We start from the raw sequence: 12,981 nt of genomic DNA, 5'->3' as shown, positions 1-12,981 counted from the left end.
TAAGCTGAACCAGGCGCACAATTAGGCATTTCACACACACCATTTCGTTTGATTGACATACCAACCCAATGACAGGAGCCTTGATTCTACAGATGAGAAAGTGTAGGAGCAGAGAGGTTAAGTAACTTGTCCCAGCTCCCACAGTAAGGGACTGAGCCCAAATTTAAACCTAATTCAGTCTGACTTCAAATAGCCTGTTCTCTTCACACTGAATTCCTATCCCTGAGTAATTCCTGCTTCATTAGAGTTTGAGTCTGATGCTCCCACTCCAGGATAGGAGGTGGGGGCCACGGAAGGTGGGATCTGCCAGCAGATAGCAGACACTAGTGAACCAGGGACTTGGCATGTGTCCGTCCCCAGGGAAACTACATTTGGCACAGAGGAAGTCCTGGGATCCCCGGTGCTCACCCGCCAGCCCATCCCAGGGGAGGAGGTAACTTCAGGCAATTCTCAAAGGGCCTGAGGAGTGGGCTGGCCTCCTTTTCCAAAGACAGTGCTTCCACCTCAACCATCAGCCCCCAACACCAACTTCATCCACAGGTGTCTTACTTGGAGATGAAAGAAAAACTACAGAGCAGTGGAATCAGAAATCCTACAGTCTGGCAGGTACTTCCGAGGTCTCTGACAACCCCTCCTTGCAACTGAAAGGGCAGCATCTCAGGCTGCAGGACTTGCTGGGGCTCAGAGAAGGTAAGTGATGTCGGGTGTTGTTCCAGGGGTGCTGGGACACCTCTCCACCTGCAATCCCCCGTACCTGATGGATAGTATTTGAGATGCCAATGCAGAACTGCTTCTTTTTGGCTTTAGGGCTCTGGTCCAGATTAAAATGCAGGGGACACTTACAAATGTGACAGGCATTGCCACCTTAGCATGAATTGGTTTCCAGTCTGGTTATAAAAGCAGGCTTTGGGAGGGAGGAAAAAGATAAAAATAGGAGGATTGTGGAGGCCTCAAATAGAACAGTCAAAGTGACTTTGTATACGTTGCCCATTTACAGCCTGCCAGCAGGACTTAACATGCTTTTAGGGTTGATGGGTGCAGACAATCCAATAAGGTGTCCCCTGAATCCATCCTCTAGTCCATGGGAGTTGAGCTCTAGCTTCCCTCCCCTGACTCCACCTCCCCAGGTACACACTGTACTGGTTAGAAGCAGCCTGTTCTCCTGGAAAGAATAAAATGTGCCCAGAGGACAAACAAGGCCCCAATTTTGAATTTGGGAATATGGGTTCCTGGTTCCCTAGAATCAGGCTGAGGGATCTGCTGACTTGAGTCAGGACAGGGAAAATCAAAAGGGAGCAGCCAGTTCCCAACATGCTTAATAGCACAGGATATGGACCAGGGCAGCCCCCAAGCCAGGTGCCTCTCTCAAGAGCAAGGTTGGCTCTGAGAACCTGCGAAGAAGCAAAGTACTTTAGGGTTTCCAAATGTTCATGATGGAAATGATGATTTATATCTGAATTATACCACTGTGATTCGAGATCCCACTAAGTCTTGAGTCATAAAAGTGCCCCTTATATTTCAATACTTGCAAAGCAAACAAATCAGAAGAAAGGGAAAACAACCTTTACAGATGTCATTGCTGAAGTGAAAACTACTTTATGGTGGTACCTTCACTTCTGCTTGAAATCCAAGGGGTCTTTAAATACCTCACTTCAAGGCACACACAGGCATCCTCGGGACTCTTGGGCTCTCTTCCTCCATCCTCCGTTCTCAGACAGGTATGCTCCCATACACCATGCACATGAATTTGACTCAATAACCACGCACTTGAGGGAAACATAAGTACAAATTTACTATCCACCTAGTAGTAGCTAGGAAATCGCAGGCATAACGATAAAAAGAAAATAATCAACGTCATAGTGCTCAGCTTCAAACCCAAACCTACAAGCGGGAAGAGGGAACCTGATGCCTCACGGACCTGGCAGATACTACAAATAAATGAAACAGGCCAGGTGAGAGAGCACAAGTCTTGCCCGAAGAGGCAATCCCTAGTTAGTTCCAACTGATTGTCCTCTTTCGAAAATGCAGATCAGAATTGCTGCACCTTCTGATTGTTCAAGAGAAGTCAGAAATTCTTATTTTAATGTAAAATCTCTTGATTTCTTAGAGGGTGGCTCAATTTTCTTGAAAACACTAAGTGAGCTAAATAAGGCTGACAGTCCACCAGGTTTCAGTGCTCTGCTGCACAGATGGTGAATGGCACGTCCCTAACTGTGGTGTTAGACTGCCACTCGCCAGCCACAATTTGCAATTGCAACACAGGCATCACCCAGCAGGGCTCTCCTGCTTTACTGTGCACACACAGCTGGACTCCTGAGCCAACTAACTCTATAGGAAAAAGTGGAAGGCTCCGCTGAGCCCACCAAGGACAGCAGCAGGCTGGCCTTCACGGCTAGCTGCCAGCCTGCAGGCACTAAATTGCCGACTGCTCCTGCAGGAAGCCTTCGGGGCCCGGGAGGCCTTTATCTGGCTCAGAAGCCAGGGCTGCTTCTCGAAGGACTTCCAGGTGCTCCTCGGCAGCTGACAGAGACTGGTCAATCCAATCCAGGCCCCCAGTCAGATGGCAGGCATTCCTGGTCACCAGCACCAGATGACTGACAGACAAGAGCAGGGCAGTCGTCCTAGAAAAAAAACAATAGGATCAGATTCCCTAAGAAATGAGCGACTTTGCCCGAAAGCCCAAATGGATAGACTCTAGACTACTGTTCCCCAAACCGGACACCCTTCCCTGGGATGGTAGTGGGTACATAATTTACAGATGGTTCCATGCTCAAATAAATTTTTGGATGGCTGGGTCAAACAAGATTAACTGAAGCCTGTCTCAGAGTCTCTGATGAACCGGATAAAGCGCCAAGTGGAGAATATAATTTGCTGTGTCGCACAAACTATTTAAGACCGTGGAAGCCATTTCCTGCAGCACACCTATTAACATCTCCCAGAAGAGCACTTTGTCAAACAGTCCAGATCCGGTCAACTGGACGAGCACATTCCCAACTGCTGCCCATTTAAAGACAGGATATACATACCCTCGCTTTGAGCGTTCCTCACTGATTACAAATCAATATGGCCCAGGGCTGGTTTACCCAACTCAGAAAAAGATTTAATTGAAAACCAAATTGAGGAGGAGTGTTTTTTCAGTATTGAAAGATTCACTGTAGAATACCTTTTACATGGTGAGTGTGCATGATGCATCTGGGGATGTATCACGGATTATTAACCTGGGGACAGAGCTGCACAGCGGCAGGAGAGGGGCACAGAAACCAAAGCTGCAGCACTATGACCCACAGTCCAGCTGGAAACCATCACACAACACGCCTGTGCAACAGTCATACGAATCTGAGAGAGGAAAGAATCTGTACTTCTTAAACGGGTTTACATCTGGCACAGGAACGTAACCATTTCATAAGGTTAAGAACTCAGGGTCACAAGAGAAGGGCTTCTGAGGGTGTCCTGTGAAGGTGAGCACAGCTGCGGCTGACTTGTCACCTCCATCTCCACCGTCCCAGTGCCCCACTGGGCAGCACTCACAGCTACAGCGAGTCTGCTTCTGGGGTCTAGAGATCCGCGGGAGCAATCGGGGAAGTGGAAGGCACAGCTAGGACGTAGCATGGCTGGGTGTTTATTCACAGAGATTCAAAACCTAAGCCTGGCTCTTTCTTCTCCTGGGCTTCAGGAAGAGGACTGGCCTCCACCACCCAGCCAGGCTGGGCTCACGGTTTGTCTGACCGTTCACACTGAAGCCCAGGCAGCTTTAGGAAGCCAGCACAACAGCCCTCTCTAAGCAACCCGGTTAACCATCCTGGTAGATTTGATATTGACAGAATGGTGAACCTCCAGCACGAACAGATGGACGAGCACTCTACCCGCTCACCGTGCATCCAGGAGCTTGGGGTCCAACGGAGGGTACATTGATTTGACGACATCATCCACCCTGAGGGGAGGCAAAAGGTTTTCGATATTTTACTTTCCTTATCTCCTTCCTTCTTCCTTCCTTTCTATCTTTCTTTATTCCAATTCTTTCCTTTTGATATTCCAGACCCAGTCTTTAGTGGTTCTTTCTCCAACTGCTTCTGCATTCTCAGACAGAGACTTAACAGAAAGATTTCAGCTTTGGTTTAGAGAGTATTTTGTTTTCTGGTTCTGTTTCCATTCCAATGTCATTAAAAAGGTCACAACTACAGAACAATGTTCCAGGTTACTAGTAAATTAAAAAGGCACATTGCCAAATAATATAGAAGACTTGATCTATCCCATTTGTATAAAAATAATAAGCAAAAGCTATGGAATGCAAGGGGGGAAGTCAGGAGAACACTCACCATTTAATTAGTGGTTACCTCCTGAAACTGGGAAGGATGGAATTATGAGTATGTCACTTTCTAGATAATCTATGTCTGCAGTATTTTAATTTTTATAAGCATTTGTTACTTTTGTGTTCAGAAAAAAAAAAAAAAAAAGACATGGATGAAGGTAGTTATATAGAACACTAAAAAAAAGCCACAAGTTTAATTTGGGTTCAAAGTGCTCCACTGCATTTCATGGACAGTTCATGGTTAATTTTTTTTAATCAAGTTCAGAAAAGAGCTACAATTCATTCTGATCAGTGTGGTATGAGGTTTTGCTCCAAATCTTTGCCATGGACCACCTGATAGTCAGGAAGGGAAAATAAAGACGTATTATTTGATTTCTAAAAGCACTTGAAAAAAGATGCCCTCAAACATTCAGGGCTGCGGAACCGGCAGGAAACACAGAGGCATGGCCACGCGTGGCACTGTCGCCGTGCCCCACGGCTGCAGCCGCACTCCTTGAGACTAAGACGCCATCAACACACCACCTGGAATAAATGGAGCAGGAAAAACAATGGGGACAAAAAATGGCCAGAAGGAGAAGGAAACACGAGGGCGAAAAGACAAAGCAAGGACCCCGACTGAACCGTGGCAGGGAGGGTTCCAGAAGTAGTCCAGGGTGCTGTGTAAGAGGGGCCAGCGGGCACCAGGGCAGGTCACCCTCTGGGCGATGCCACACACTCGTAGCACCACCACCGATGCTGCTCACCCAGGCGCCACAAACCCTCAGAAATCCCAGTCTCCTTCCTCTCCCTGACCCCCAACCCCCCGCAACAATGCTGCCTGATAGCCAGATCACAGGAATCTCTGACCCCCTGGGGTTGCTCTTAGAAGTGACAAAAAGCAGGATGAAGGGACCAGCAGATATGACAATGCAGAGTCTCTAAAAGTAATGGGTGACTAGAAGAAACACCTAGCGCTGGCCCAGGGCCTGGGTGGGGGTTCTTAAGGCCAGGGCCGGCCTGGGCTGATACCAACACGTAGCTACACCCACCTGGGGCAACTCCAGAGAAAGCCAGGAACTGTTCTGGGCTGAGGCCCTCCCTGGATTATCTCCCTCCCACTTTCTCAACTCACTGAGCTCCCTGGACAGAGTTCAAGCAGACTATGTCGTACATTCCCTCAGAGGATGACACATGGTGCCAACTCCCAGGAAGCCGGTCATTTTTATTTGGTTGATCTTGAGGCAGGGAAAGGGCTAGCTCCTCACGATCTACCCGATGCCACGGCAACAAGGAAAGTGTGGACCCCTGGAACTCATAGGTGGTGCCTCCACTACACCCTCCCAGGCACAGGGGCCAGGTGGCTGATGAAGAAAATGTCCCGGACTTGGACGGCGCCGGGCTCAGGCACAGCTGCATACCAGCCACCAGATGGCAGCACAAATTTAGCACAGCCCCTTGCTCTAAGAAAAGGGCTTTATTTTTTCTTCACAAAATCAAGCCCAAATGAGGGGGTGTAGCTGTTGACTGCAATCCTGCTGGTTGCCTCCCACATGGGATTTTGCAGACAGCCTGGAATTTGGGAGGTCTGAATGCTGTATGCTTCACTTCCCACCCAGAGTCCTGGAGGCTGCTGGCTGGGCTGTGGATGGGGCAGTGAGTGACAGCCAGAGCGGGTCCCCCACACTAGTTTCCAGCACAGGTACAGGCTGTATTGACAAGGACATGGCCAGGAGGCCACTGGAGATGGGGCGTGGGCACCTGCGGGGAATGTGCTTGCTGGCTGCAGCTGAGCCTGGGAGGAAGGTGTGGCAAGAGAAGGAAAACAGTCCCTGCTGGTGTGCAACCAGGAGGGGGGGAGCAGCCATCACGGCACCTGCATACTGGGCTAGCCAGGACGAGCATCTGCTAGAGCCTCCCAATGGACCTATCAGACGGTGCATGCTGGAGGCGGGGACCACCTTTGCTGGGAAGTCTCAATACCTAAACCCTCCTGGTCGTTCTGTGAATGTGTGGCGCACCAATAACCAAAGTCACCTGTGTTTCCTAGAAGAGCCTGGCCCTGAGGCTACCTCAGCTTCCAGCCTCCCGGGTCCCCCCAGTGGAGTGTGTGCCAACCGCTCACCTGGGGCTGATCCGCTTGGCCACCACGATGATGTCGCTGACACTGGCTGAATTCTTCATCTTGGCCCCTGAGCCCATTGTCATGGCAACAAGCTTTTCTGTCAGAGTGTGACAAATCTAACAGCAGGGAGGAGAGAAGAAAGGAGAGCTGACCTGGCGCCTCTGAGGGCTCCTGCCACCCCCACAAGACAAACATGGCCCTGCCTTGTCTCCCTAACCTAAGGGCTGAATTGAAGTACAAAGTACACAGAGAAGAGAGGAAATGGGGTGGGAAGAGGCAAAAGCCAAGAACACAGCTGGGAGAGGAAGGGGGGAAGAACCTCAGATCAAGGGCAGGGGGTCGGCTCAGAGACGTCTAAGCTGAAATAATCTGTCTAAGAAAAATCATGTGCTCCAATTTCACCTCCTTGCTTAGGGGAAAAAACCTGCTTTCTTTTTCTAGTCCTTCATCTCATGGTTTAGTCTTGCAAAAGGATAAATATCTCCAGTGGAGTGCCCTCAGAAACAGGGCTGGACAAAGGGCAATTGTGCCCGTTAAGCACATTCTCCAATAATGGCTCTTATTTCAACAATTATTCTAGGGTAATATATTAGCATGTTTTGTCAAGATGATGATGAAAGGACCTTAGAGAAACCAGGGAAACGGCCAGACTCCGACACACGGCCCTTTGCACCGTCCACTAACAGGGCTGGCCACCCCTGAAGCCTGATCCCCCTGTCAGAACCTGGCTTTGCCTCTATGCCTGGCAAGGAAACTGCAGTGCCTACCTTATACTGGCACTGAAAATAGAAGGCAGCAAGAAGTCCAAGAGCCCACCCGGGAGTGAGCCTAGTCCCCTCCTTCAATCTCCTACCACAGGGACTCAAGGGGAAGTGACCAAGCAGAAGGGTCTTAAGACCCTTAGAGGAGGCTTAGAAGCCCTCTCCTTTGATCCAAGGTTCCAGGGATGGACCACTGATGCCAATACAATAAGGCTACTTCTGGTTGATTCCTCTCCCACCACAGGTGCCATTTGTCCTCTCCTCTAAAAGCTGAGGACAGGACAAAAGCCAGCCCCAGGACACATCCTGCTTGGGAACAAGGAAATGTAACATGGCATTATTGCTGTAGTCATTGTACCTATCTACCTATATCTATAATCAGATCTCTCTCTACAGCTATATTTACATATCCAAAGAGCTTCTTGGAATGGAATAATAAGCCTGGCCTATGAGACACTAATTTTCTACTAGGCAGTTCTTTGGCCCCCAAGAGAGACAGCCAAAGAGGTGGGATAAAGGACTTTTTAATATCCTATACTGAATGACACTAAAGAGAAGACAAAGTTGTCTCTTTTGAAATCTTGAATAATTACTAGACAAAGAGATTAATGTGTGGTTTCCCGGGCTACTGAAGTAAAGATACTAATGATATTGGCAATTGCCCAAATATTTCAGTATTGTTATCATTTTATTAGGTAGAATATTATCAGGCAAGAATTGAAAAGCAAATGCTAAAACTATAAAAATTATCCAAAATGCAAATTGGATGCAATTTTCCAAAATTTCAGGCATTCAGAGAAAAAAAAATCTGCCTTTAAGTTGAAGTACTCATGGTTTGGATTTTTCAACACTGGTTGTCCTATTTGGCTGACTACAGTCACAGCCAAAGAGGGCCAGTGAAGATTTTCTACTACCGGTAGAAGTTCAGAAAGCAACTCGCTATACAAGCCTGGGCTCTCTGTTAATGGAAGGTGAACACGGAGAAGCCAGAAAACCTCGTTTCCCTTTGGCAGTTCCGTGGTTAGGCACACACGGCTTTCTCCATGGTCGGAGAAACCCTGGCTGGTGACTGCCTAGGCTGTCTTTCCCACACGTCATTGTATCAAGAGGACAAGATGAAATAAGGCCTTTGAGACAGCCTTGAGGATCCTAAAGTAAAACAGCCAGTCCAGGTGGGAGTGGAAGCAAACAGCAGAAATTCCATACATCGGGTGAAAGAAAGGCCTCCTATGAGGGTTTGGTGCCCTTTCTAAGGTCCCTTTCAACTCCAGCTGCCTATGCACAGGGGTGCTTTGGTGACACCCCTTGACCTCATAGGGAAATCAGAGTGTATTACCTTCAAGATGGCAATGCAGTGCGACATGAGACCCCTGGGGAGACAAGAAGAAGTTGTCAGTGCTCATCTAGAGAGGCCCCCTCCCTCCAGCTCCCCAGTGGGCACAGCTGGACACCACCTGAGGGCAGTAATGCCTTCATGTTAAAAGGAGCAGGCCCATGAGCCACACGAGGGAGCACCTGCTTTCCCTGCCCTTCTCCCTCCCCACACCCAACCTGCTCTTCCAGCTAGCTCTACTCTGCACCATCAAATCATGCTTTTTATAACTCCAAGATTCTGGTAAACCCAATGTGTCCTTCCTCCCATGCCCAGCCTGCTGAACTCCTCATCTTTCAAGACCGAAATCAAAAGGTACGTTACTCTGTGATAGCTTTCATGAAATCCACCTCGACCACCCAGCCCCAGGCAAACCTAGGCACAGAGATCACCTGTAGTTTCTACGATACTGTATTTAGTATAACACAGTCTCCTCCATCATTTAAATATCTGCAATGCCTGACCCAGCACCTGCACATACATGCCCCATAAACATGTGCCCAGTGAATGGATGGCTAAATGAATAAAGGAATGACGTAGATACACTTCTCAAAATGTGGATGCTCCTGTACGATGGAGAGATCCCTGAGGGATATTGAAGACAAAGGCTTCATCCCTGGAGCCAGAGTGTCAATCTCCTGGGCATCCCAAGGATAATCCAAGCACACCAGGGTGACTTTATAACAACCTATGCCATACATCTATATGTCTCAGTGTTCAGGTCTACAAAATGGGTGAGAGAAAGCAAGGACAAGCACTGTCATGCATATTCTGATTCCCCCCCATGAGGAGGGCAGGGGAACGTGACAAGAGTGCACCTGGATGCCCAGCTGAGTGCTCTACCAAAGGAAGCCAGAAAAGGGCACCATTTCCCAAAAGCCCCATTTGGCATCCCCAGGGGCTGCAGAAAAGCAAACAGTCCCTAAGGCCTTACGAGGCATCTTCAATCCAGTCTTCATTCTCCAGAATGGCCTCGATGTGGGGGTTGGTGATGACAACATCATCCAGCTCTAACTCAGAGGGCTCAGACTGGGTCTCCATGGCACCAATGAGGTCCACGATGGGCCTGGAAGAAAAGGCCCCCGTTAAATGGTTTCATGATAGTGAATGCTCCTGACCCGCTCCTCACCGAGGCCCACGGACCCCCTAAAAGGATGAAGGGAGCCAATCAGTTAGAGCAGAGACCACATGTCCTGGATCCAAACCTAAGCCTGGTGGGACTGCAGGTGAGGGCAGGGCACATGGCTAGACAGTGAGCCAAGGAGGAAGGCCTGGGCACTAAGACAAAAGAAAAGTGGAACAGAGTAATAACATAAGCCACTGAGAGAAAGAGGCGGGTATAACCACATAACTACAAAGATGCATTAGACAGGGGTACTCATTCAGGACAAAATAATATCTGTTTATAACTTATTTTCCCTCCAAGCCTACATTTTATAAAGAGGTTGAGGTTCCTATTACCCAGACCTACCTGTACACCCTACCTGGTCTGCAAAATCTCTCTTGGGAGCCAGCTTGGCCCACCCCCATCTCCCTGCCCTCTCCTCTGATTTTACAACATGGTACTTCAGGAAATGAGATGTCATAGCATTCTTTTCAATAGCAGAGCTTTCCTGGGTCATACAAATGGGCATTTACAAGTTATTTCCCACTTGACAAGACACTGATAGGATTAAGATAGAGGTGTAAGGAAACTGAAGGTTAGTTGGTTGCCACAGTCCCTTAAAGATCAATTAAAACATCCCTAAACTGAAAGTAGAATCCTGCTTATAAAATGTATTTCACATAAAATGCATCATGAAAAATCTGCTGTGCAGAGAGAGACAGTCCTCTGCTAGGATCTCACAAAATCAAGTGCTTGTTGCTAAGACGTGTGGCTGGCATGGGGGCATCTGATTTCTGTTCTTGTGGGTTTGGTTGAGAAGGGATTTTGCTCGTCCAACTGGTAAGTGAGGTGGCCAGTTTTGGATAGATGGCTGTGCCTTCACAATAGGTGAACATGTTCAGTGACTTTCCTATTGGCTCAGAAAACAGAGAAAGGTGGCTCAGGATGCTAGGGAACATTAGGAACATTCTTAAGCCTGGAGCTCTTTATTGGGAAGGACAGCCTGAAGGTACCAAACTACTTCTGTTCCTCTTTTTCTTCTGTTAGAGCCCACCTCTCTCCATCTTCCCCTCCACAGGCCCACTCACTTGGAATCATAGCGCTGCAGCAGGTCTCGGGGCCGGCAGTAGCGCTGCCTGCAAACCACCACCAAGGCTGCAAACGACGCCAGAAAGATGGTGGCCAGCACGCCTATGGCCACAATCACCACAGTCTCCATGCTTCCAGGTGGCTCCTGACTCAGTCTCGCTCACATGCTCCGCATGGGCTAAAGCTTGAGAGAACAGAAGATCAGAGCAGATCTGGTAAAGAAGCCACAACAGACAAGGGAGCAGCTGGGTCTTACCTGCTAGAAGTGGCACATGGGGGTGGGGGAGGAGCTAGGTTCCCCCAAGTCACCTGCAGAAACATGAGAGCCTGAAGAAAATCAAGGGATATTTTATGCTATGCCCCAAATTTGCCTTTTCTTTTATTAAAAGAGTTCGCACACATACCCCCATTGGACTAGTGGCCTTTTAAACCTGGGACAAAAGGAAACATTTTAACTAGCATTGTTGTTTTCACATTTATAAAAAACGTGCTTGAAAGAAGACCCACTAAAGAAAGGGAAAGGTGGGACTGTGTTTACTGAGGATCTACTCTGTGCTGGGTACCTTTGATATGTTAACTCTCCCAACAATAATCCTAACGGATTAGGATTAGTGGTAGCCCCATTTTACCATTGAGGAAACTGAGGTTCAGGGAGGTTAAGGAATTTGTCCAAGTTTATGTAGTCAGGAAGAGAAAGCCATCCACTTAAACTGAGACGGATGTTATCCTTCCCTTTCCTAAGGAGGAACGAAGATTGTAAAAACTCTGGAATGGGTTCTGTCAGTTTCAGTGTTAAAGCTATTGTGCACGTGTTCATTGCCTATTGCCTGTTTTCACTCAAGAGGCTCCTTCACACCTTTTTTCCCCCATACAATTCTTTTATCTGTGTACCAAGAAGAATGAAAGGAGTACATGTACACCTAGTGCATATACTAGTGTGTGCACAGACTATTTCTTTGGGTATGGATATATGTACATGCACACACATAAAAAATATAACTAGATAACAATGGTTGCCTCTGGAGAGAGGAACTGGAGGACAGGGGTCTGTCTTTCACACCGTTTTTAAATTCAGAAGCCAGAGAAACAGGGGCATCTCAGAAAAGTACATATATACAATGTTATTTCATTGCAGGCCTCCTGCTTACATCTCTTTGAGTCCTTCCCTCTCTGGGCTTTAATTTTTCCACATGCAAAAAGGGTGCTCTGACTTAGGGGTCTCTATGAGGCCAGGATGCTGCATTTCTTCTATTTGCAAATGCAAAATTCTATCCTCTATGTCTTGGAGGGTCCAAAGGCTCTCAGTCGTCATTCGGTAAATATTTACTGACTATCTACTATGCACCAAGCACTGGGCTGGATTCTGGAGATTGGAGATAAATAAGACACAGACCCCAATCTTAAGGAGCTGGTGGGAGAGGCAGATAGGCAGACAAACCATTTCAACTCCATGTGCCTGTGCTATGTGCAGAAGAACACAGAAAGGAGAGTAACCGTGTTTGCATGACACTTTCCAGGAAAGCTTTCTTCACAGGGCTGGTGATGCCTGAGCTGCGTTTTGAAGGATGAGTAGGAGTTTGCCAGGCAGACAAGGTGGAGACTTGGCTGGCTTAATGTGCCCAGGAGGCCTTTCTCAGAGGTCTCACAGAGCTGCTCTCCCAACCTGGAGCTCACTTGGCCACAAAGATGTGCCAGCGGGATCTGTCTCCTTCATCTCTGGGTCTCTGATTGTGCTGGGAGTAGGGTTGGAGGGGGCGGGTAATTCTCAGGGTCTGCCTGGTTTCCCTGGGTGTGTGTTTCTTCTCCCTGCCCGCTTTAGCCCTGGTTCTTTCCTCCTCCTCTTATCTCTGTTTCCCTCTCGCCCTCTCTCCTCCTCCCCTTCAGTCTCTCCCCTTCTTTCTCTCCTCCCCCTGCCCCGGGCCTCCGAGACCACCAGCTTGGCTTCCTCTCTCTTCCCGTGCGTCCTGCCGTGTTCCTCTGAGTGTGCGTGAGCTTTCTCGGAGTTTTCAATCTTTCTCTGCTATTTGTCTGTGTGGGTGTTTCTGCGTGTTTGACTTCCTCTTCGTGTACTCCTCCCTGGGTGTTCCCGAATGAGTTTCCCTGTTTCTCCTTCCCTAAGCTTGTGTAGGTCTCTCTCTCTGCCTTCCTTGCTCTGCTCCTTCCCCATCTGTGTGGTTCTACACTCACGATAAAACAGACCCAGCTCCTACCTCCTTCCCCGCGCGCGGCCACCCGGAACGCCCG

General features: G+C 48.4%; 1 protein-coding gene across 1 annotated transcript in view; it reads right to left on the bottom strand.

Annotated features, from left to right (window-relative positions):
* Nucleotides 1-1,767: 1,767 nt before the first annotated feature.
* TMEM98 (transmembrane protein 98) overlaps nt 1,768-12,981 on the bottom strand; it is an 11,529-nt gene continuing 315 nt past the window's right edge. Inside the window, exons 2-7 of the mRNA XM_012648323.1 lie at nt 10,737-10,921; nt 9,478-9,609; nt 8,508-8,541; nt 6,411-6,526; nt 3,872-3,931; nt 1,768-2,621 (exon numbers count right to left, since the gene is read on the bottom strand). Of these exons, the coding sequence (XP_012503777.1) occupies nt 2,414-2,621; nt 3,872-3,931; nt 6,411-6,526; nt 8,508-8,541; nt 9,478-9,609; nt 10,737-10,867 (681 nt within the window). The 5' untranslated portion in view covers nt 10,868-10,921 and the 3' untranslated portion in view covers nt 1,768-2,413. The remainder of the gene's footprint in view (nt 2,622-3,871; nt 3,932-6,410; nt 6,527-8,507; nt 8,542-9,477; nt 9,610-10,736; nt 10,922-12,981) is intronic.

Source organism: Propithecus coquereli, unplaced genomic scaffold, assembly GCF_000956105.1.
Source record: "Propithecus coquereli isolate 6110/MARCELLA unplaced genomic scaffold, Pcoq_1.0 Scaffold281, whole genome shotgun sequence".
NCBI lineage: Eukaryota > Metazoa > Chordata > Mammalia > Primates > Indriidae > Propithecus > Propithecus coquereli.
This window is presented reverse-complemented; position numbering and strand designations above follow the sequence as displayed.